The 22,932-nt window shown below is 41.3% G+C and overlaps 2 protein-coding genes across 2 annotated transcripts; both read left to right on the top strand.

Moving 5' to 3' along the window:
* Positions 1-3,927: 3,927 nt before the first annotated feature.
* On the top strand, positions 3,928-11,552 carry LOC111610865 (mucin-22-like). The gene is made up of 2 exons (XM_023345899.1): positions 3,928-9,477; positions 9,580-11,552. The coding sequence occupies exons 1-2, from the start codon at positions 3,948-3,950 to the stop codon at positions 10,056-10,058; spliced, it is 6,009 nt and encodes a 2,002-aa protein (XP_023201667.1). The 5' UTR covers positions 3,928-3,947; the 3' UTR covers positions 10,059-11,552.
* Positions 11,553-21,032: 9,480 nt separating this feature from the next.
* On the top strand, positions 21,033-21,914 carry LOC111610810 (integumentary mucin C.1-like; the record flags this gene model as incomplete). Its single annotated transcript, XM_023345758.1, has 2 exons — positions 21,033-21,254; positions 21,549-21,914. Coding segments are annotated over 2 exons (588 nt in total), but the record flags the coding sequence as incomplete, so codon positions are not given.
* Positions 21,915-22,932: the final 1,018 nt, after the last annotated feature.

The raw sequence follows: 22,932 nt of genomic DNA, 5'->3' as shown, positions 1-22,932 counted from the left end.
AGAAACATTCAGACCTACATGCTGTGAGAGAAAACAGCATCTACACCCAGATTGTCAATCCAGGACTGAGTGGTTCATTTAAAATTTATGAGAAAATGAAACATTTTGTTTTGAGGACAGTGAAGACAGGTGGATTGAGACAGAGGTGAAGGGAACAAGACTCTGACTCTGACTCTTCCCCCCATGCAGCTCCACAAGCTAAAACTCCTTAAAACACGACAAGAAAGGAAGTTGGAAGGATTGCTGTGTCAGTGATTAATGAGAGTTTAACAGCCCTATAAGTTTAATTGTTCTATAAATAAAACTTCTGGAACTCCTAATCAGATGAAGGTGAAAGATTTTCTACCTTATAATTATGAGCTTTACTTCTGGCTTTGAGAGCCTTTGGCAAGATTCCAGCTTGTTTTGGTGGCACACTTGTGTTTATTTATAACACACAAGGTTAAGATAAAGAATGCAAACTTTCTTAGAAATAATAACACATACATTGATTTGCAAAATGAATTGCTGTGGCAGGTAACAAAATGTACACACCTCCTCTTTCTCAAACCTGCTTTAGAATTTGTACCTATTCAATGTCGTCAAAAGTGATCAACGCTAAAGAATCTGCAATTCAAAACTTTTCTTCATTGATATTTGCTTAGGAAAAATGAGTTTCACTCTGATTAATACTTGATCTAATAAACTATAATACACGTTTGCTATTTGTGATACCAGAATGAGGAACTTTGAAATGTAGAACAGGAAGAAAAATGCTGCATGTTTTGAATATGTCATTGTATAACAATGAAGGAAATAAATGAGCTATGAACATAATACTACCAAAATCCCAGAACAGTAAGGTTTGCTCAAGGAAGTTCTTAAGAAAACAAATGAGAGAAACATGTGACTGCTAAGCTATTACAAATAGCATACCATTTGTACCATTTGGCTGTACGGCCTTACAGTATATTCTTCTGGTGCTCATTGTTTGTTTTTGTTTTTCTTTTAGACGGGGACTCTGGTTCCCTCCTACACTCTAATAACATTGGTGACTCTAAATTTGACCTCTACATTTTGTTTGTATGTTTGAATAGAGAAGGCAGGTGCAGACAATAAGTCGGTAATCCTTTTTGAAAACTGTTGACTCTTCAAGTGTGCAAGTTGAATCAGTGGATTATAACTTTAATTACAGTTGGCTTCACCCAACATAACCTGTGAAAGTTTCCGCCATGAACGCCACAATTACAATAGAGCCAAACCCTTCAGAAGCAATTCCAACACCAGCAGGCACCATTCCGCACAATACTTTAAACAAAAAGCAGCAATCATTGCTCCACAGTACAGACAGTGTTCTGTAATTACATAAATATGTCTGGCTGTTGTTAAAGTTTAACAACCATTGTATTCAGAAACAATAATTTAGTTCCTTTAATTATTAGGATCTACTATCAACAACGGTACTGGTAAACTTTAGTTCAACAGTAAATACTGACTTCCTTAAAGTACTGTTGCCAGTAAGATGCGAGATTTAGTTTTGGTTATTGCTCATACTGACCAAGATTTAAATTGCTTGGTGAGCTCACAGACACATTGGGCGCTGTGATCATTAAAAACTACTGGGTAACCTTTGGCCCAGAGATGCTTAGATTCTCAAAGTGAAACGAAAAACCAAAATGAAAGAATTTAGGTAATATGTGACTAAATTAAATGTAAGATCTGATAGACTTTTTAAAAAGCATGTGACAGGCTTGGAGTGACAAATCACTTAAAAATGCCATTGAATTTTCTTTGTCACAAACCAGACAAGAGGAGTGTAAAGTAAGTACGCAAGACGTTTTAGAGTAGGGAGCGTTTGTCTGTCATGGAAAAAACTTTTGAATTTATACCTCTGTCATTTGCAGACAAAAATAAAAGATAACCATCAGCTGCCACCATGAATGGTGGATTCCTTGTGAACTTGTTGGCAGGTGAGTAATCTAGTGCGTTAACCGTTGGCACAGGTTTAGATACTACACCAAAGATTTGGAAAACTGATTAGAGCAAAAGATAAATAATATCCGGCTCGTCAAGAACCGGATGCCCCTGGCTTTAAAGTAGCCCGACACTTGTAGTTATCTTTTAAATTATTCTTCGTTACCATTCTGCAGGTTTTCTGAAGGTCATTCAAAGTTTGCCTTTTGAGAAGATATTTTTTTGTAGTTTGTTTGACATCTGAATATGGCTGATGGACCATTCAGGAATAACCTGGCCATTCTCTTCCTGTGTAATTCCGCTCAATTATAATTTCGCTTCACAGCTTCAAAAGTCAATGGGCTTTCTCCCATTGACTTCATAGTGTCAAACTATCACATCACAAGCATGACGGACTAGTTTAAAACTTGTCCGTACCTCCAGGAATTAATTGTTTCTCAATATCCAAGAGCCCAGACGAAGGATGAGGGTTTGATTTTTACCAGGCTAATTCAGGAATTAAAAGCCTCCTGAAGTCTGACTGAGGAGTGCTTTGAAAGAGAACTTAGTCTAGATCCAATTTCAAATATGAATTATAGATACATTTTCACCAGCTGCCAGCTGCTGTTGTGAGACAGTTGGCCAAAGAAACAATCGCTTAACACCAACAAGGTGATTCCCAAAGAGCTATTACGGTAGATAAAAATCTGTAAAACAGTTGACCATCAAGAGAAAGAAGATGTTTTTTTTTTTTTGGTTTGTTTTGTTTTTAACTTTCTCTAAGATATAACTTTCAGTAGCCAGGGATATTGGATATGTGTGATGGAAGAGCAGACAACAAACATAATCAGGCATTAATTATACAAGATTTGGTGTCATTGTATGTCTAGCTATGAACTTTTACCTTATTCTGTAAGGATGAAATGTAATATTACTCACATCATGTGTTTTCATTTTCATCACAGACTTTTGCATACACACAAAACAGAGCTTTGTCCCATCTTTCACATATCAGCCTCATATTGCTTAAAATAATAGTTAATATTTAGATAAATGTTTATATTACCTGACTACACTCATATATATTCTTTCCATCTTGCACAGCTGTCTGCATAACTCACAGAGTGAGTCTACAAACCGAACCTACACAATTAAATATTAGTACACCAACAAACAGCACTATCGGAAACACAACACAATTTTATGTTGGAAAAACAACAGTGTCATCAGGGAAAATCATCAGTAACAACGCTTCAGATGGAGAAAGCATCATGCTTTCTACACCCAAGAGAAATGCCCAAGAATGTTGCAAAACCACTCAATCATCTGATTCAGAAACAAGCCAACCAGCCTCTACATTTTCTGAGGGGAACTCATCATTTTCACGTCAGACTCCCGCACCAGCTGAGACTGAAAACATTTCTGGAACGACGCCATCGAATGCTCTGCAGACTTCAGGCATCAAAGGTGGCAACATACCCACCGGCATTTCTTCACCATTAGCACAAAGTGAGACGTCAGTAAGGACGCCCACACAAGGATTCTTGGAATCACAGATAAACGAGCTTTTAACTACTTTAACAGACATGCCTGGAAACATACAAACCAACATGAAACCAACCAAAATGTCTACCCAGTCACACACAGACAGAAAAGAATCTGATGCAACAAAGAGTACTACACTTTTAACAACAATAAACACAGTGGTGACACGAAATACACAATCAGGGCAAAAACCATCATCTGAGGCATCATCTGACTATAAAGCTCCAACAAACTTCACTGTAGTTCCAGGCACAACAGAACCAACTTCAATCAACAGACTTGATTCTGAACCAAGTCAGAATCAAAGCACTGACTCTTTAAAGACTGACTCAGCCTCAACACAAAGCTCTGCAGGAACCACAAAACCAGATATGTCTACAACGGAGACGCAAATTGAGTCTACAGAACCAGCTACTTTACGTGCACTAAAAACTGAAACATCTACTGCGCATTATACACAGACACAAATTATGGAGGACATGACAACACCTTTGTCACCCTTATTAGAAACTTCTGCAACAGGAACAACCAGAAAGTCAACATCTTCCCGTCCACCTGTAACACAAGCAACACGCAGTGAATTACAAACATCAATGAAGAATAATGTAAGATCTTTCACAACACTTTTTCAAAACACGTCAGAACAAATTACTGTAAATGTAACCACTGAAACACAAACTGCAGTTGCAGAAGCAAGTGAAACAGCTGCCCAAGGTTTGGAGACTTCAACAACCTCTGAATCACTAACAACACAACTTCCCAAAACTTCAAAAGAAACTGCAGCCTCTATGATGGATTATACATCTACACTGACAGCAAAGTCCACAACATCATTCAGTACAATATCACCTCCTTCTGTAATTTCTACAAAAGAAACGTCTGTAAAAGGATTATCTTTACCTCAATCTATTACAACACCATCCACAACAGATATTGTAGAACCAACAACAAACAAGCAAGGCAATGAAACAACAAAATTAAAAAACACCTCAGAACAGAATACTTCAGATGTAACCACACAAACACCAGCTGCAAATAATATTAAAGCATCATCAACAACAAAAATATCAACTGTTTCAGGAACTGATTTGCTTTCTTCATCACCGCTAAATGCAACACAAACTTTGACTGAAGCAATACAACCAGAGAGTCAGAATAAAACTGCAACATCGACAACAACAAAACAAGAAAATACAACAGCATCAGCAAAATTTTCTACACAATCCACAACTGCAAAACAAACCGTTGGATCCGTAACAATTCAAGGAAAAACAGACCGTGAATCGGCGTCTGTGTCAACCAGACTCACAACCCAAACTGCAGGGCCTCTGGAAATTGTTGGATCTACAGGGCAAACAAAATCTATGGCGGCAAGAACTCAGACATCCACCAAAGATAACACAGCTACACTGTTTATGAAGTTCACAACAATAAGCTTGATCTCACCTCAAAGTGTGACTCCACAAGGATCATTTACAACACAACAACCCACAACTACCATGCAGACTAATCCATCAACAACAAATAGCAGAACAACTGACAATAAATCATTCTTTGCATCAACAAGGCTGAGTACACAAACTGCTCAATCAGTGGAAATTAATCCAACTACAAAACAAACACAATCTAGTCCAATGGCGACAGTCAGTAAAACATCTATGCAGATGGTGGAGTCCATGTCAACAGCCTCAACCCAAACATCACCTCCATCTTTAACTTCCACAATGAACAAACCCGTTCAGTCAACACAATCCTCTCCATATGTAACAAGATCCACAGTAAGCACTGTTTCATTAACAGCTACCAAACAGGATGAAGAAACATCAAAATTACAAAGTATATCAAATGTAGCAACAACAAAAACCTTAGCAGAAGAAACAACAGAAGCATCCTCAACAACTAGATCAGAAAATCAACAGAAAATGTCATCGTTTACAACAAGAAAATCATCAACATCAGAAGCATCAACAACACAATCCTCAACTGCAAAACAAACTGTGGGATCAACAATGACTGAAGCAAACAAAGACAGAGGTTCACTGACTGCATCAACAAGACAAACTATAGAGTCTGTGACCACACTGAGAATTGTGACAATAACAGAATCAAATCCGTCAACAACTGCAAATCAAGCATCTATTACAAATCAGACATCTACTTCAATGATGAATGTAAGGGCAACAGGATTGATGAGAACATCGTCTACATCTGTTACATCTAAAACAGAAGGAACTGTACAGTTAACATCTTCACCTCCACCCCTTACAACAAGATCCACAACAGGAACAGAAGCTGAAATACCAACATCAAAGAAATCAGACAAAATATCATCAACACAAAGCACCTCAGCGCAAAACCCTTTACATGTAACAACTGAGACACAGACTGCAGCTGCAGAAACAGGATCATCAACTGCTTTCAAACAGACTGTGTCATCAACATACAGTGAATCAGTGTCTGATCATAATAGAAGTGTATCAGAGTTATTGCAAACATTAACTCAAAACACAGATAAAACAACACAATCACAGAATGAGCCCACAACAACACCACAACCTCTAATTACTGGATCAAGAATTCAAGAAAACACAAACAGTGGATCAGATTCTTTCTCCACAATCGACAGAAAACAAACTACTAAGACTGTGGAAATGGCGCCCATTGCAACACAAACAGATTCTAGATCACCAACAATCATCAAGAAAGTATCGACCACAACTGCAAAGCAACCTGCTGGATCTGTAACTCAAACAAGCACAGAATCTGGATCAATCTCTGTGTCAGCAAGACTCTCAACACAGAGCACACAACCTGCAGCATCAAAAATACTCAACATATCTGCAACAATAGACTTGTCATACATAACTGAAAGGCTCACTGTTGCAAAACAAACAATGGCTGATCAAAATGAAAGCAGTCAAACTGTAAATGAGTCTCTGCAAAGTTCAACACTGAAATTAAAAACTCAGGATAGACCTTCACCGTCTGCAGCAGACAATTCAGGTTCATCGACAACATCAGCAGCTTTTCCAACAGAACAACACAAAGCAATTGGATCAACAACAGTTCAACCAAACGCAAAAAGTGAATCAATTCTCATGTCAACAAGACTTAACACACAAATGGCAGCAGATGTTCAAACGGAAACATCTAGTGTATCTAAAAATGAAACTCAAGCATCCACCACAAAAACAGATACATCTACACAAATGGTGATGTCAAAGGCAACAATTGCCAAACAAACAACAACAACAACAACAGTTCGAGAAAAAGATGTCAGTGGACTGGTGTCTATGTCACCTGAAACAGGAACCACTTCACTGTCAGTAATATCCTCTACATCTGTTACAAGACAATTCACCAAATTATCAAATGCTACTCAAACAACAACTAAAACAGACAAAGGAACGTCATTAAAAACTCCAGAGCCAATTACATTAAATTTGACACCAACATCTCAAACTAGAGCTGCAGAAATAACCAAAACAACAGAATTTGAGACTCTGCAAGAAATGGAGTCAACATCAATAGCATTAACAACACACCAGCCAACAGCTACAAAGCATGCCACTGGATCAGCAACAGGTCAAGTAACAACATATGGTGGATCAGTGCCTATGTTAACAAAGCAAACTGTAGGGCCTGGGACAACACTGCTAGCTGCAACACAAACACTATCTAGTCCATCTACAAATGCAACTCCAAAGTCTACCACAGATCATGAGACTACAAATATAATGGAGTCCATGTTGACACATGGTGGATTAGTGTCTGGTCAGAATGGAGGTGAATCCATGGAATCCATGGCAACAGGATCCTCAGCAATATCTCCTACCTCTCTAACTTTGACTGCAAGAACATCTGTAAAAGCAACATCTTTAACTCCATCTAAGACAATAAAACCAACAACAAATTCAGTAGAAAAGGCACAGTTACAAAACACCTCAGAAAAAATTACTTTAAATGTAAAAGGAGAGGCACAGACCACAGATGAGCAAATGACCAAAACACCAGCAAAAATTGAATCATTCACCACTTCAAAAGAAACGAAGGGGTCAACTAAGGGTGGATTAGTGGTTACACAAACACAAACAATAAACACTGTTTATGGACAGCAACAAATATCAACGCAAATTTCAACCTTGAGAACTCCATCAGTGGATTCACAGGAAACATCATCATCTGCAGTGACCAAGTCAGCGAAGCCAACAACATCAGCGCCACTGACAACACAGCAAACTGCTGGAACTACAACAACTAACGGAAACACAGACAGCAGATTGGACTCTGTGTCATCCAGACTCACAACCCAAACAGCAGAGTCTAATAAACATGCTAACTCAAATTCAGTAACGACTTCAGCTTCGTCTGCAACTTCTACAACTGGTGCAAATGGAAAGTCTACAGTATCGACTCTATCTGTATCAAGAAGACTAACCAGCTCTGTGGTAGCAAATACCCAAGAAGAGACAGAAAATACAAAATTGCCAACATTTTCAAGACAAAGTACACAAAATGTAGCAACCAAAAATCAAACACCAGAAAAAGAAACAAGCATAACACCTGAAACAACTAAAGCTGACACTCAGTATGAAACAAAAACCTTAGCAGAAGAAACAACAGAAGCATCCTCAACAACTAGATCAGAAAATCAACAGAAAATGTCATTGTTTATAACAAGAAAATCATCAACATCAGAAGCATCAACAACACAACCCTCAACTGCAAAACAAACTGTGGGATCAACAATCACTGAAGCAAACAAAGACAGAGGTTCACTGACTGCATCAACAAGACAAACTGTGACCACACGGAGAATTGTGACAATAACAGAATCAAATCCGTCAACAACTGCAAATCAAGCATCTATTACAAATCAGACATCTACTTCAATGGTGAATGTAAAGGCAATAGGATTGATGACAACATCGTCTACATCTGTTACATCTAAAACAGAAGGTACTGTACAGTTAACATCTTCACCTCCACCCCTTACAACAAGATCCACAACAGGAACAGAAGCTGAAATACCAACATCAAAGAAATCAGACAAAATATCATCAACACAAAGCACCTCAGCGCAAAACCCTTTACATGTAACAACTGAGACACAGACTGCAGCTGCAGAAACAGGATCATCAACTGCTTTCAAACAGACGGTGGTATCTACATACAGTGAATCAGTGTCTGATCATAACAGAAATAAATCAACTTCATTGCAAACATCGTCTCAAAAGACAGGTGAAACAAATGAATCAGAGGATCAAACTAAAGATGCATCACCTGCAACGAACAAATCAGAGATTCCAAAAACACAACAACCTCCAATTATTGGATCAATAACAGTTCAAGAAAACACAAAAAGTAAATCAATATCCCTGTCTACATTTGACAGGAGACAAACAGAGCACAATGGCACGCAAACAAATTATACTCCACCAACGACCATCAATCAAATGTCTATCACAACTGCAAAGCAACCTGTTGGATCTACAACAACTCAAGGAAGCGGAGACTCTGGGTCAACCTATATGTCAGCTAAAAAATCAAGCATAACACCTGCAACAACTAAATCAAACACTCAGGATAAAGCAACATCATCCGCAACAACCAAATCACAGACTACAACGACAGCAGCAATTACAGGAAAACAACCCACAACTACAAAGCAAACCGTGAGTTCAGCAACAACAGCTTCGTCGAGGACTTCGACAATCACAGCACATGCAGTGACAAACACAAATTATGACACCTCATTAACAACCGGACAGATATCACCCATAGCTTCAACACAAAGCATTGGATTATCAAACCAGTCACCAACACAAGTTCTAGAGAAGACTACAGGGAAACAAGAGGCAGGACGAACAACGGGATATATGGGAACTACAGTGAACACCACACCACACACCACAGCATCTTTAGTTACATCTCTTCAAGAAACGACACAAACAGCTGCACACACAATTACCCCTGAGGAGGAACCAGAGACTGCATCAGGTATGTTGGTCGCAAACATTTCCACCCATGACCAAATTACTACCACAGTCATACCAACAGATCCAAATCAAACTAATGTCTTTCTTTCTTGTGCTTCTGCAGCAGCCTGGACAGCGGATCAGTACTCATCCACACTGCAAAGTTTAGAATCTTCCAGTTCGCAACAACCTCAAAGTGTCTCATTGGTCCCAGTTAGCACATCAAGAAGCACTTCAGCTTCAGTCCCAGCACAGAGCTCATCCCATTCCACAACAGAAGAAGCTCATTCAAGTACTTCCCCTCAGGTTAACGGGACTACAAATATGGAGAAGGCTACAGTAAAATCCACAGCAGCTGAGTATGGAAGCGCAGATACAACAGACTCCAATTTATACACATCATCAGCTAACATCAGGCATGCAAACACAACACAACTGGAATACGATGCAAGCCCTTTGCCTGTTTCTCGAAACAGGACTGTGTTTTTCAAATACAGTCCTAGGGTTGTTATTGTGAAGCCTTTAGTCTTTGATTATCCAGTTGTGGAGCGCATCACGTTTTTATCAAATGATACAGACAAAATTGATGGAATGACAAACTAAATAGTAACAAGGTTTGCCAATGGTACAAGATGATGAAAACAACATGGCAAATTACTTGTTAAAACATTTGTCACATGTTGATGTAAAATAATTTTTGGGATAAAATTTTACTGGGGCGGTTTCTTACAATCTCTTTTGTTCTGTTGAGATGTTGCGACTGTTCGGGATTTTAAAATTAGTTCAAAAGAGCAACCTAAATCTGGAGAGCCAATAGGTACACTCGAAATAAAACTTGATGTGGGCATTTTACAACATGTAGGCCACATCCAGCTCTTTAGTTGTTCAAGACTGGCCTGCAGTGGTTAATAGATCTGCAAAAATGCAATAAATAAAATAAATAAAGTTTATTTTGTACTGAAGTCCAACTATGTGTATTATTTGGAGAATCCAATCCTTATTTCACTTTTGTCTCTGTCTGCTACAACAGCGTCCGGTATGTGCCAATGTTCATTTTGCTACCAAATGTAAAGTTTCTTCTATGTAATTACTGCACACATACCATCATCACAACATGAGTGTTAATACTAATAATATTTCAATTGTCACGAATGCGCACACTGCATATGACATTCAGCCTGAAATAAATGTGACACAGGGAAAAGACATCACAATCCAATGTACCTAATATACCTAATACTGTATAAAAGTTTGGTTTCTGACACTGCAGTTTTAGATTACAACATGTTCTATTTTGCAAAATATGTAAAACTCTGAGATAGCTGGTAATGGGACATTTCAAAATCTTCAGTGTAAAGCAAAACAACAAACTCCTATGTAAAAAAGTAATGCAGTACAAAGGAACTACAGTCTGACGGTGAAATTTGAGGTTGTAAAGTATAAAGTATTGTCATTTTGTTTGTTCAACATGTGGATAACAGTCTATGTAAATAGTTTTACAACCAAAACACAGCAAATGTGCCATTATTGGTGTGGGAGGTAAACAAATCTTGTTTTTAGTTTCATGTTATAGCTCACTTCATCATTTGTCAGAACTGTTTTAGAAACAAGATTTCTTTTTTTTCCACTGTATAATCCTTTAATCTGTTATTGAAGACATCAAGAGATTGTTTTTAATTATTCTTTTACATTTTCTGTCAATGCTGTGTGCAGTGGCAAAGTGGTTAACACTTTAACTTTTTCCAGAAAGTCTTCGACCATCAATCTGTTTTTTCTCTTAAAGTGGATTGCACCCAGGCAATCTTTGTCATCTGGATCAACAACATGAAGTCTGGTGTATCTTTACAACTAATGTCTGGTAACCGGTTGGCCTTCGTTTTTTCTTAAAGTAACACATGATATTATAAAGCTTGGGAATCATTGCATTTTTCAAGCAGTTTTCAAAATAACATCTGGGGATTTGTAAGGTGAAGGAAATAGCAAAATTCCATTTTAAAGGTCTAATTACAAAGTTGCACAACATAACATTTAAAAATCTTAATGTAGATGTTCAATGCAGACCTTATGTTCTAATGTGTGTCTATTTTTAATAAAAACAATTGCTCCCAATGTCTATATTTGTTGTGTTACGCTTCTTTCAGGTTTTCAGGTAGCCACTTTCCTCCTATTATGTAATGCCCCCATCCTCCATCTACGCCAGCCTGTGACATCAGACACTATGCACCCTAAATCAGTATATGAAAAGAAACAATCTCCTGCACTGCCTTAGAAACAAGCCAAAAATAAAACACAAAAAAAAATAAGCAACAAAAGCAAACACACCTCCGCCCTCTACATTCTTCAGATCAAATGAAACAGATTCACTTCTTATTATGTTGGTCGTAGTCATGATGTTTCTCATAGTGGGTTTGATCTGAAGCGTGCCTCTTGTTTGACTATAAGCAGTGATGGTGACAGACACAGCTCCTTCAGCATACTTAGTGCAGTTAGACCAGTTTAACTGAAAGTCTTTGCATGGATGTAATTTGCAAAAGGTGATTTCAGTTTCTCTAAATATTCACATTTATGCAAATAACATTTTAAAAATGTGGAAAATACATTTGTGATTTATATTTCTTTGTGTATTTAGATGACTGTCACATGCAATTTCTGACAAATGTAGGTCTTCGTGTAGTGCTGCTTACTTCCTTTAATTTGTTGTGATGAATTGTGTTTTTCTTGGATGAAGCAGAAAAATCACATGGTTGCTTGAAAGCTCAATCAATTTATAAGCCAGTCATTATTGTGGACCAAAGGATCTTGGTGATCCCTGGAAAAGCGTTCTCTCCTGATCCTCCTATTTACAATATCCTTCAATGCCAGTGGCTCCATTGTGCAGCATTGAGCATGGGTGTCACAGCGTATTTAGATGTTTACAGGGATCAGTGTGATTACACATCTTGTCAAAATGTATGCGTTAATCTGTGGTGAAATAAATAAATAAAACTGATGTGTGTCTCAACATTCTGACCACTGAAGACAGGACTCTGAAGATGAGAAAAACGTTTAAATATTGCGTAGACTTTGATTTTGGATTGAGACTGCCTTATAGAACTTTCTTGTTTGCTAGAACGGTCATCATGTATAATTATATCACCCTTTGAATGCTTGAATGCTTATGAAAAAGTCGATCTACGTTTAAAGGTCAAAAGATTTCCGCATATAAAAACACTTGCAACCTTCCATGCACAAATCTTGTCCACAAACAACACTCAAACAAGATTGTATCAGCAAAATATTTTGCAAAAATATGCAGCGCATATGCTGATCACCAGAAAGTGCAAAATACAGGGAGGAGGATATGGAAATGTGTGACGTACCACCTGCAATTCAATATACTAGACCAGGACCAGATTACGGGTGCTGTTATTACGTCTACATTTGGCATGTTTGAAAAGCAGGTGAGAACTTTAATGTAAAACTGTATGGCCACAGTGGCAAGCATAGCATAGCATTCTAGCTGCAAGACAATTGATAGTTGGGAATTTTTTTTTTGTCTGTCTATGATGCACACTGCTGTCATTGGAGCAGTCCCTTCTCCTAAGCAAGCATGAGGTGGCAGTGGAAAGGAAAGACTCCTTTATTACAAGCTGAACGTTGATCTTTATTTATTGTAAAGAAATTGCTAGTGGTCTAACCTTGTCCATGTTTAGAGTCTAAGGAATTATTTCAAAAACTTATAACTGGAAATGTGACAACCAAGGCTGGATATGGAGATTTGTCTTACCATATGCACAGTGAGGAGGACTATAAAAGTTTTAAAGAGATCAACTTCTGTTTCAAAAACTGCTGCAAATATTTCTTTATCTACTTCTTTATCTTTATTCTTTATCTTTTCTCACGTTTTAGAACTGATGAGATGTTTTATTTATTTATCCCTAAGTACTTTGTCATGTTTTCATAGTTTTCAACTGCGTTTTTCATAGTTGTTTTAGGTCAGTGAAGTTTAAAATAAATGTTGCTAATTAAAAAGGTACACCTTAGGTCCTACTGTCCTTAATTGTGACACAGTAAATCAATGTCATGCAAGTTCACATCAAGCCAGGAAAGTAAAAATGTCAGTGCCAATGACGTCTGAAAATAAATGTGTCAGTGCTCTGATTTGCTTGATTAATTTTTTTTATTGAAAATGTCACATTGCACCCATGCCTTTGAATTTGTTTTGCCAAGAAAAACAGCTTCTACATCCAATCACGCTATCCGGTTCACTCTGTGACTGATCTGGCAAGCTTCTAAAGCATATTTCTTTAAGAGCTTGCTAGGCTTGTTGCAAAAAAATGGAACAAATGCACCTATCTTTTGTATTTCACACATTGTGTGTATTGTTTTCTTAGTCTCAATGTTTAAGAAAACAGACCTTCAATCCGAGAAACTCAAGCGTCTACCTAACCTTTCAGACCATAAAGTAAAGATAAATAATTTGGACATGCAAACATTAACATCTTATCATTGTTGACATCAATACTTAAATTTTAAAGTGAAACTGTACCAACATGGAACAGAGGTAAGCTAGCTTGTGGTCTGACCACTTCAGTGGAATGAATAAACAATACATGCCTCTAAAACTGAGTCTGAGCCAAAAGATTTTTTTTCTTTTACCTGTCAATTCACAAACATCCCTAGGAGAATGAACATGAATTCCTTTCCGTCGTCCTACTTTTCAGATGCAGGTTATATATAAGGGCCAACATCATTGTGGCATCTGATGAGTTAAGGGAGCAGCAGGAAAGTTTTAAAGAAGCACTTGAACTTGAATACAGCTGCAGGTAAGTGGATTACTGACTTCGTTGTTAGTTAAAGTGATGAGAGCTTTTATAGTCTAAATCTAATTCCTTATCAGTCAAATTCATGTAATATTAGACATTGTGTGATGTTTGTGCAATGTGCAATGTAAAAGATTCTAATTGGGAAATTTTGCCTTGTACAAATTCACTATAACATAATTACAACATTTTTGTTGTGGTATCAAAATCTAAATAATAGATTTTTTTTATTTATTATATTTCAAGACTCATAATATTTATTTTGTATTTTAAGACAAATACAATGTAAATACCTTATTATTCTCTAGTCTGTTTTAACATTAACGTCTGCTTGTCTGTTTTACAACTATTTCATAACTACTATTTAACCATTTCCACTCCCTACTTTTAGGGAGGTGTGGGATAAAAAACAAAACATGCATGACTTATGCCTGAGGTTAGTTTAGATTAACCATAGAAATAAATATCCTTGCTATTGGACTGCTGTGTTAGAAAAGTCAGTTTCAAATAGAGCACATGGAAACTGCACACTACAGTATAGAACAGTTCATCACTATAAGTCCCAAAGCACTGGTTTATAAAACATTGTTTCAGTGATAAACTTTTCTTAACATGTACAGTCAACCCGCTCAGATTTAAACCAAATTCTCTCTTTCTCTCTTGATTTTAATTAAATTAGTGTGATATTTGCACAAAAAAAAAACTCAGTGAAACTTCTAAGTATTCTAAAAACTCATAAATTTTTATTTTACATGTTATTTTTATACCACTGATTAAGAACTAAAGTGGACACTGATAGTCCGGGTCACTCTCACTCCTTTCTTTACATTATCCCACATGATAAAAAGCACTGTACTACATCTTACAGGATCTACTAATTATTAGATCCTATTGAGAACTTATTCAGGAAGAAAATAAATTAAAAAATCCCATTCCATAAAAGAAACATTAAAATATGTTTTCAGTTAAAGTTAATTAAAACTTTTTTTTTGTTTGTTGAACAGGTTTAGAAGAAATCGCAGAGAAGATGTAGATATGACATTTGATTAGATTCTTTTTTTATTCCACATGACTTCCAAACAATGGACCTTTGACTCATTCATAGTTTCAATATTATGTATTTAGAGAGAAGTGCATGCAAGACCAGTAATGATAGTTGAATACCCACAATCCTTCACGCTGCTTGAACTGAACCCAAGAGAGAAAAATAAGTGAACCATGTGACTGCTCCTTGTTTCATCACAATCAGCATTTTCCATTTGTTGCACTGATTTCCTCTGCAGAATAATTAAGAAGTAGTATATAAGACAAAAACTACTCATCCTTGAATCACAATTTAATATTAAGGTTAGGCTAATTTTCTGAAACACTAAAAATTTTGGCAACCTATAAGCTCTATCTAGCTCTATCTCATTTTGGGGAGAGCAATTAAACTACTCTCCTTAAAAGATAAAAGTTGTTGTGATTTGTGTTTTGACCAGTTGAATGATTTAAATGAGACATCACCTACACAAATATTAAACTCAAAAAATACAGATTGTACTTAGTTTAAAGAATTAGTCGGTTAATTTATACATATGAATGACATAATGACTTAATTTAGTCATGATTTCAGTAGCTTAGCTACTTTGTTGAAGTATTACCACATCACTCATTTGATTAAAGAATAGGAACATGTCAATACAAAAGTAATAGAAACCATTTTATTAAATAACATTATTTACTTTCTGTTTTTGAGGTGATTTTGTTTCATCTTTGCTGTTATGTGTCCACAAATGTGATCAAGAAAGAATTTGGATGAAACAAGACTTAAAGTTTACTGAAAAAACTTTAAAAACATATCAAAATAAAATGGGTTTAGCACATAATAAAGGCTCAGTTACTACAAAAAATTATGGAGATGACATTGAAAATTGATTAAGATAGATTTTCTTTACGTTGCAGACTAAAGATCAGAAAAGGATGGGGGTTGGAAACGTAATACCATTGCTACTAATCCTAGCAGGTAAGTAAGAGATTAGACAAAATAAGGTTGAGGGTGGAAAGACACGGTCCTGAATATATGATTTTAGCTCCAAAAGAGCTGCACAAAATAACGTAAATCTCAGTAGAGCAAACAAAAATCTCTATATGTGAATAATAATAAGGATTAATAAACTGTTTTCTTGATTCAGTAGTAACACAGATAACAACAACTACAGCTCAGATAACAGCAGCTGCTCCAACTACAACAACAGCTGCTCCAACTACAACCACAGCTGTTACAACAACAACCACAGCTGCTCCAACTACAACCACAGCTACTACTACTACAATAGTAGCTCCAACAACAACCACAGCCGCTGAAACTACAACCACAGCTGCTCCAACTACAACCACAGTTGCTCCAACTACAACCACAGATGTTCCAACTACAACCACAGTTGCTCCAACTACAACCACAACAGATCCAACCACAACCACAGATGTTCAAACTACAACCACAGCAGCTCCAACTACAACCACAGCGACTACAACCACAGCGGCTCCAACCACAACAACAGCGGCTCCAACTACAACTACAGCAGCTCCAACCACAACAACAGCAGCTCCAACTACAACCACAGCTGCTCCAACTACAACCACAGCGGCTCCAACTACAACTACAGCGGCTCCAACCACAACAACAGCGGCTCCAACTACAACCACAGCTGCTCCAACTACAACCACAGAGGCTCCAACTACAACTACAGCGGTTCCAACTACAACTATAGCTGTTGCAACTACAACCACTGTGGCTCCAACCACAACCACAACAGCTCCAACCACAACCACAGAGGCTCCAACCACAACCACAGCGGCTCAAACCACAACCACAGTTATTCCAACTACAACCACAACGGCTCCAACTACAAACACAGTGGCTCCAACTACAACCACAGTGGCTCCAACTACAACTACAGTGGCTCCAACCACAACAACAGCGGCTCCAACTACAACTACAGCTGCTCCAACAACAACTACAGCTGCTCCAACAGCAACCACAGTTATTGCAACTACAACCACAGCTGTTCCAACTACAACTACAGCTGTTCCAACTACAACCACTGTGGCTCCAACCACAACCACAACAGCTCCAACCACAACCACAGCTGCTCGAACCACAACTGCAGCAGTTCCAACTACAACCACAGAAGCTCCAACTACAACAACAGTTGCTACAACCACAACCACAGAGGCTCCATCCACGACCACAGCTACTACAACCACAACTACAGCTGTTCCAACTACAACCACTGTGGCTCCAACCACAACCACAACAGCTCCAACCACAACCACAGCTGCTCCAACCACAACTGCAGCTGCTCCAACTACAACCACAGAAGCACCAACTACAACAACAGTTTCTACAACCACAACCACAGCTCCTCCAACCACAACCACAGTTGCTCCAACTACAACCACAGAGGCTCCAACCACAACCACAGCTGCTCCAACCACAACCACAGCGGCTCCAACAACAACAACAGCAGCTACAACCACAACCACAGCTGCTCCAACCACAACCACAGCAACTCCAACTACAACCACAGAGGCTCCAACCACAACCACAGCTGCTCCAACCACAACCACAGCGGCTCCAACAACAACAACAGCAGCTACAACCACAACCACAGCTGCTCCAACCACAACCACAGCAGCTCCAACCTCAACGGCTCCAACCACAACCACAGCTGCTCCAACCACAACCACAGTGGCTCCAACCACAACCACAGTAGCTCCAACAACAACCACAGCGGCTCCAACCACAATCACAGCAGCTACAACCACAACCACAGCAGCTACAACCACAACCACAGTAGCTACAACCACAACCACAGCTGCTCCAACTACAGAGGCACCAACCACAACCACAGCTGCTCCAACCACAACCACAGCTGCTCCAACTACAGAGGCACCAACCACAACCACAGCTGCTCCAACCACAACCACAGCGGCTCCAACCACAACCACAGTAGCTCCAACAACAACCACAGCGGCTCCAACCACAACCACAGCAGCTACAACCACAACCACAGCAGCTACAACCACAACCACAGTAGCTACAACCACAACCACAGCTGCTCCAACCACAACCACAGCAGCTACAACCACTACCACAGCAACTACAACCACAGCTCCTCCAACAACAACCACAGCTGCTCCACCCACAACCACAGCTGCTCCAACCACAACCACAGCAGCTACAACCACAACCACAGCAGCTACAACCACAACCACAGCTGCTCCAACCACAACCACAGCTGGTCCAACGACAACCACAGAGGCTCCAACCACAACCACAGTTGCTCCAACAACATCCACAGCAGCTCCAACCACAACCACAGAAGCTACAACCACAACAACAGCAGCAACAACTACAACCACAGCGGCTCCAACCACAACGGCTCCAACCACAACCACAGCGGCTCCAACCATAACCACAGTGGCTCCAACCACAACCACAGTACCTCCAACAACAACCACAGCGGCTCCAACCACAACCACAGCAGCTACAACCACAACCACAGCAGCTACAACCACAACCACAGTAGCTACAACCACAACCACAGCTGCTCCAACTACAACCACAGTAGCTACAACCACAACCACAGCTGCTCCAACTACAACAACAGAGGCACCAACCACAACCACAGCTGCTCCAACCACAACCACAGCGGCTCCAACAACAACCACAGCAGCTACAACCACAACCACAGCGGCTCCAACCACAACCACAGCAGCTCCAACCACAAACACAGCGGCTCCAACAACAACCACAGCTGCACCAACCACAACCACAACTGCTCCAACCACAACCACAGCGGCTCCAACCATAACCACAGTGGCTCCAACCACAACCACAGTACCTCCAACAACAACCTCAGCGGCTCCAACCACAACCACAGCAGCTACAACCACAACCACAGCAGCTACAACCACAACCACAGTAGCTACAACCACAACCACAGCTGCTCCAACCACAACCACAGCAGCTACAACCACTACCACAGCAACTACAACCACAGCTCCTCCAACAACAACCACAGCTGCTCCACCCACAACCACAGCTGCTCCAACCACAACCACAGCAGGTACAACCACAACCACAGCAGCTACAACCACAACCACAGCTGCTACAACCACAACCACAGCTGGTCCAACGACAACCACAGAGGCTCCAACCACAACCACAGTTGCTCCAACCACAACCACAGCGGCTCCAACCACAACCACAGCGGCTCCAACCACAACCACAGTAGCTACAACCACAACCACAGCTGCTTCAACTACAACAACAGAGGCTCCAACCACAACCACAGCTGCTCCAACCACAACCACAGCGGCTACAACCACAACCACAGTAGCTACAACTACAACCACAGCTGCTCCAACCACAACCACAGCTGCTCCAACAACAACCACAGCTGCTCCAACCACAACCACAACTGCTCCAACCACAACCACAGCGGCTCCAACCACAACAACAGTAGCTACAACTACAACCACAGCTGCTCCAACCACAACAACAGCTGCTCCAACCACAACCACAGCAGCTACAACCACAACCACAGCTCCTCCAACAACAACCACAGCGGTTCCAACAACAACCACAGCGGCTCCAACCACAACCACAGTAGCTACAACCACAACCACAGTTGCTCCAACTACAACAACAGAGGCTCCAACCACAACCACAGCTGCTCCAACCACAACGACAGCGGCTCCAACAACAACCACAGCGGCTACAACCACAACCACAGCGGCTCCAACAACAACCACAGCTTCTCCAACCACAACCACAGCGGCTACAACCACAACCACAGTAGCTACAACCACAGCGGCTCCAACAACAACCACAGCTGCTCCAACCACAACCACAGCTGTTCCAACTACAACCACAGCTGCTCCAACCACAACCACAGAGGCTCCAACCACAACCACAGCAGCAGCAACTACAACCACAGCGGCTCCAACAACAACCACAGCGGCTCCAACCACAACCACAGCGACTCCAACCACAACCACAGTAGCTACAACCACAAACACAGGTGCTCCAACTACAACAACAGAGGCTCCAACCACTACCACAGCTGCTCCAACCACAACCACAGCGGCTACAACCACAACCACAGTAGCTACAACTACAACCACAGCTGCTCCAACCACAACCACAGCTGCTCCAACAACAACCACAGCTGCTCCAACCACAACCACAACTGCTCCAACCACAACCACAGCGGCTCCAACCACAACAACAGTAGCTACAACTACAACCACAGCTGCTCCAACCACAACAACAGCTGCTCCAACCACAACCACAGCAGCTACAACCACAACCACAGCTCCTCCAACAACAACCACAGCTGCTCCAACCACAACCACAGCAGCTACAACCACAACCACAGCGACTCCAACAACAACCACAGCTGCTCCAACGACAACCACAGCTGCTCCAACTACAATCACAGCTGCTCCAACCACAACCACAGAGGCTCCAACAACAACCACAGCTGCTCCAACCACAACCACAGCGGCTCCAACCACAACCACAGCAGCTACAACCACAACCTCAGCAGCAACAACTACAACCACAGCGGTTCCAACAACAACCACAGCGGCTCCAACCACAACCACAGTAGCTACAACCACAACCACAGCTGCTCCAACTACAACAACAGAGGCTCCAACCACAACCACAGCTGCTCCAACCACAACCACAGCTGCTCCAACAACAATCACAGCTGCTCCAACCACAACCACAGCTGCTCCAACCACAACCACAGCTGCTCCAACCACAACCACAACTGCTCCAACCACAACCACAGCGGCTCCAACCACAACAATAGTAGCTACAACTACAACCACAGCTGCTCCAACCACAACAACAGCTGCTCCAACCACAACCACAGCAGCTACAACCACAACCACAGCTCCTCCAACAACAACCACAGCTGCTCCAACCACAACCACAGCAGCTACAACCACAACCACAGCGACTCCAACAACAACCACAGCTGCTCCAACGACAACCACAGCTGCTCCAACTACAATCACAGCTGCTCCAACCACAACCACAGAGGCTCCAACAACAACCACAGCTGCTCCAACCACAACCACAGCGGCTCCAACCACAACCACAGCAGCTACAACCACAACCTCAGCAGCAACAACTACAACCACAGCGGTTCCAACAACAACCACAGCGGCTCCAACCACAACCACAGTAGCTACAACCACAACCACAGCTGCTCCAACTACAACAACAGAGGCTCCAACCACAACCACAGCTGCTCCAACCACAACCACAGCTGCTCCAACAACAATCACAGCTGCTCCAACCACAACCACAGCTGCTCCAACCACAACCACAGCTGCTCCAACCACAACCACAACTGCTCCAACCACAACCACAGCGGCTCCAACCACAACAATAGTAGCTACAACTACAACCACAGCTGCTCCAACCACAACAACAGCTGCTCCAACCACAACCACAGCAGCTACAACCACAACCACAGCTCCTCCAACAACAACCACAGCTGCTCCAACCACAACCACAGCAGCTACAACCACAACCACAGCGACTCCAACAACAACCACAGCTGCTCCAACGACAACCACAGCTGCTCCAACTACAATCACAGCTGCTCCAACCACAACCACAGAGGCTCCAACAACAACCACAGCTGCTCCAACCACAACCACAGCGGCTCCAACCACAACCACAGCAGCTACAACCACAACCTCAGCAGCAACAACTACAACCACAGCGGTTCCAACAACAACCACAGCGGCTCCAACCACAACCACAGTAGCTACAACCACAACCACAGCTGCTCCAACTACAACAACAGAGGCTCCAACCACAACCACAGCTGCTCCAACCACAACCACAGCTGCTCCAACAACAATCACAGCTGCTCCAACCACAACCACAGCTGCTCCAACCACAACCACAGCTGCTCCAACCACAACCACAACTGCTCCAACCACAACCACAGCGGCTCCAACCACAACAACAGTAGCTACAACTACAACCACAGCTGCTCCAACCACAACAACAGCTGCTCCAACCACAACCACAGCGGCTCCAACCACAACAACAGTAGCTACAACTACAACCACAGCTGCTCCAACCACAACCACAGCTGCTCCAACAACAACCACAGCTGCTCCAACCACAACCACAACTGCTCCAACCACAACCACAGTGGCTCCAACCACAACAACAGTAGCTACAACTACAACCACAGCTGCTCCAACCACAACAACAGCTGCTCCAACCACAACCACAGCAGCTACAACCACAACCACAGCTCCTCCAACAACAACCACAGCTGCTCCAACCACAGCCACAGCAGCTACAACAACAACCACAGCGACTCCAACAACAACCACAGCTGCTCCAACGACAACCACAGCTGCTCCAACTACAACCACAGCTGCTCCAACCACAACCACAGAGGCTCCAACAACAACCACAGCTGCTCCAACCACAACAACAGCGGCTCCAACCACAACCACAGTAGCTACAACCACAACCACAGCTGCTCCAACTACAACAACAGAGGCTCCAACCACAACCACAGCTGCTCCAACCACAACCACAGCGGCTCCAACAACAACCACAGCAGCTACAACCACAACCACAG

Source organism: Xiphophorus maculatus, chromosome 14, assembly GCF_002775205.1.
Source record: "Xiphophorus maculatus strain JP 163 A chromosome 14, X_maculatus-5.0-male, whole genome shotgun sequence".
NCBI classification, from domain to species: domain Eukaryota; kingdom Metazoa; phylum Chordata; class Actinopteri; order Cyprinodontiformes; family Poeciliidae; genus Xiphophorus; species Xiphophorus maculatus.
Note: the sequence above shows the minus strand (reverse complement) of the source record. Positions and strands in the feature narration are given on the sequence as shown.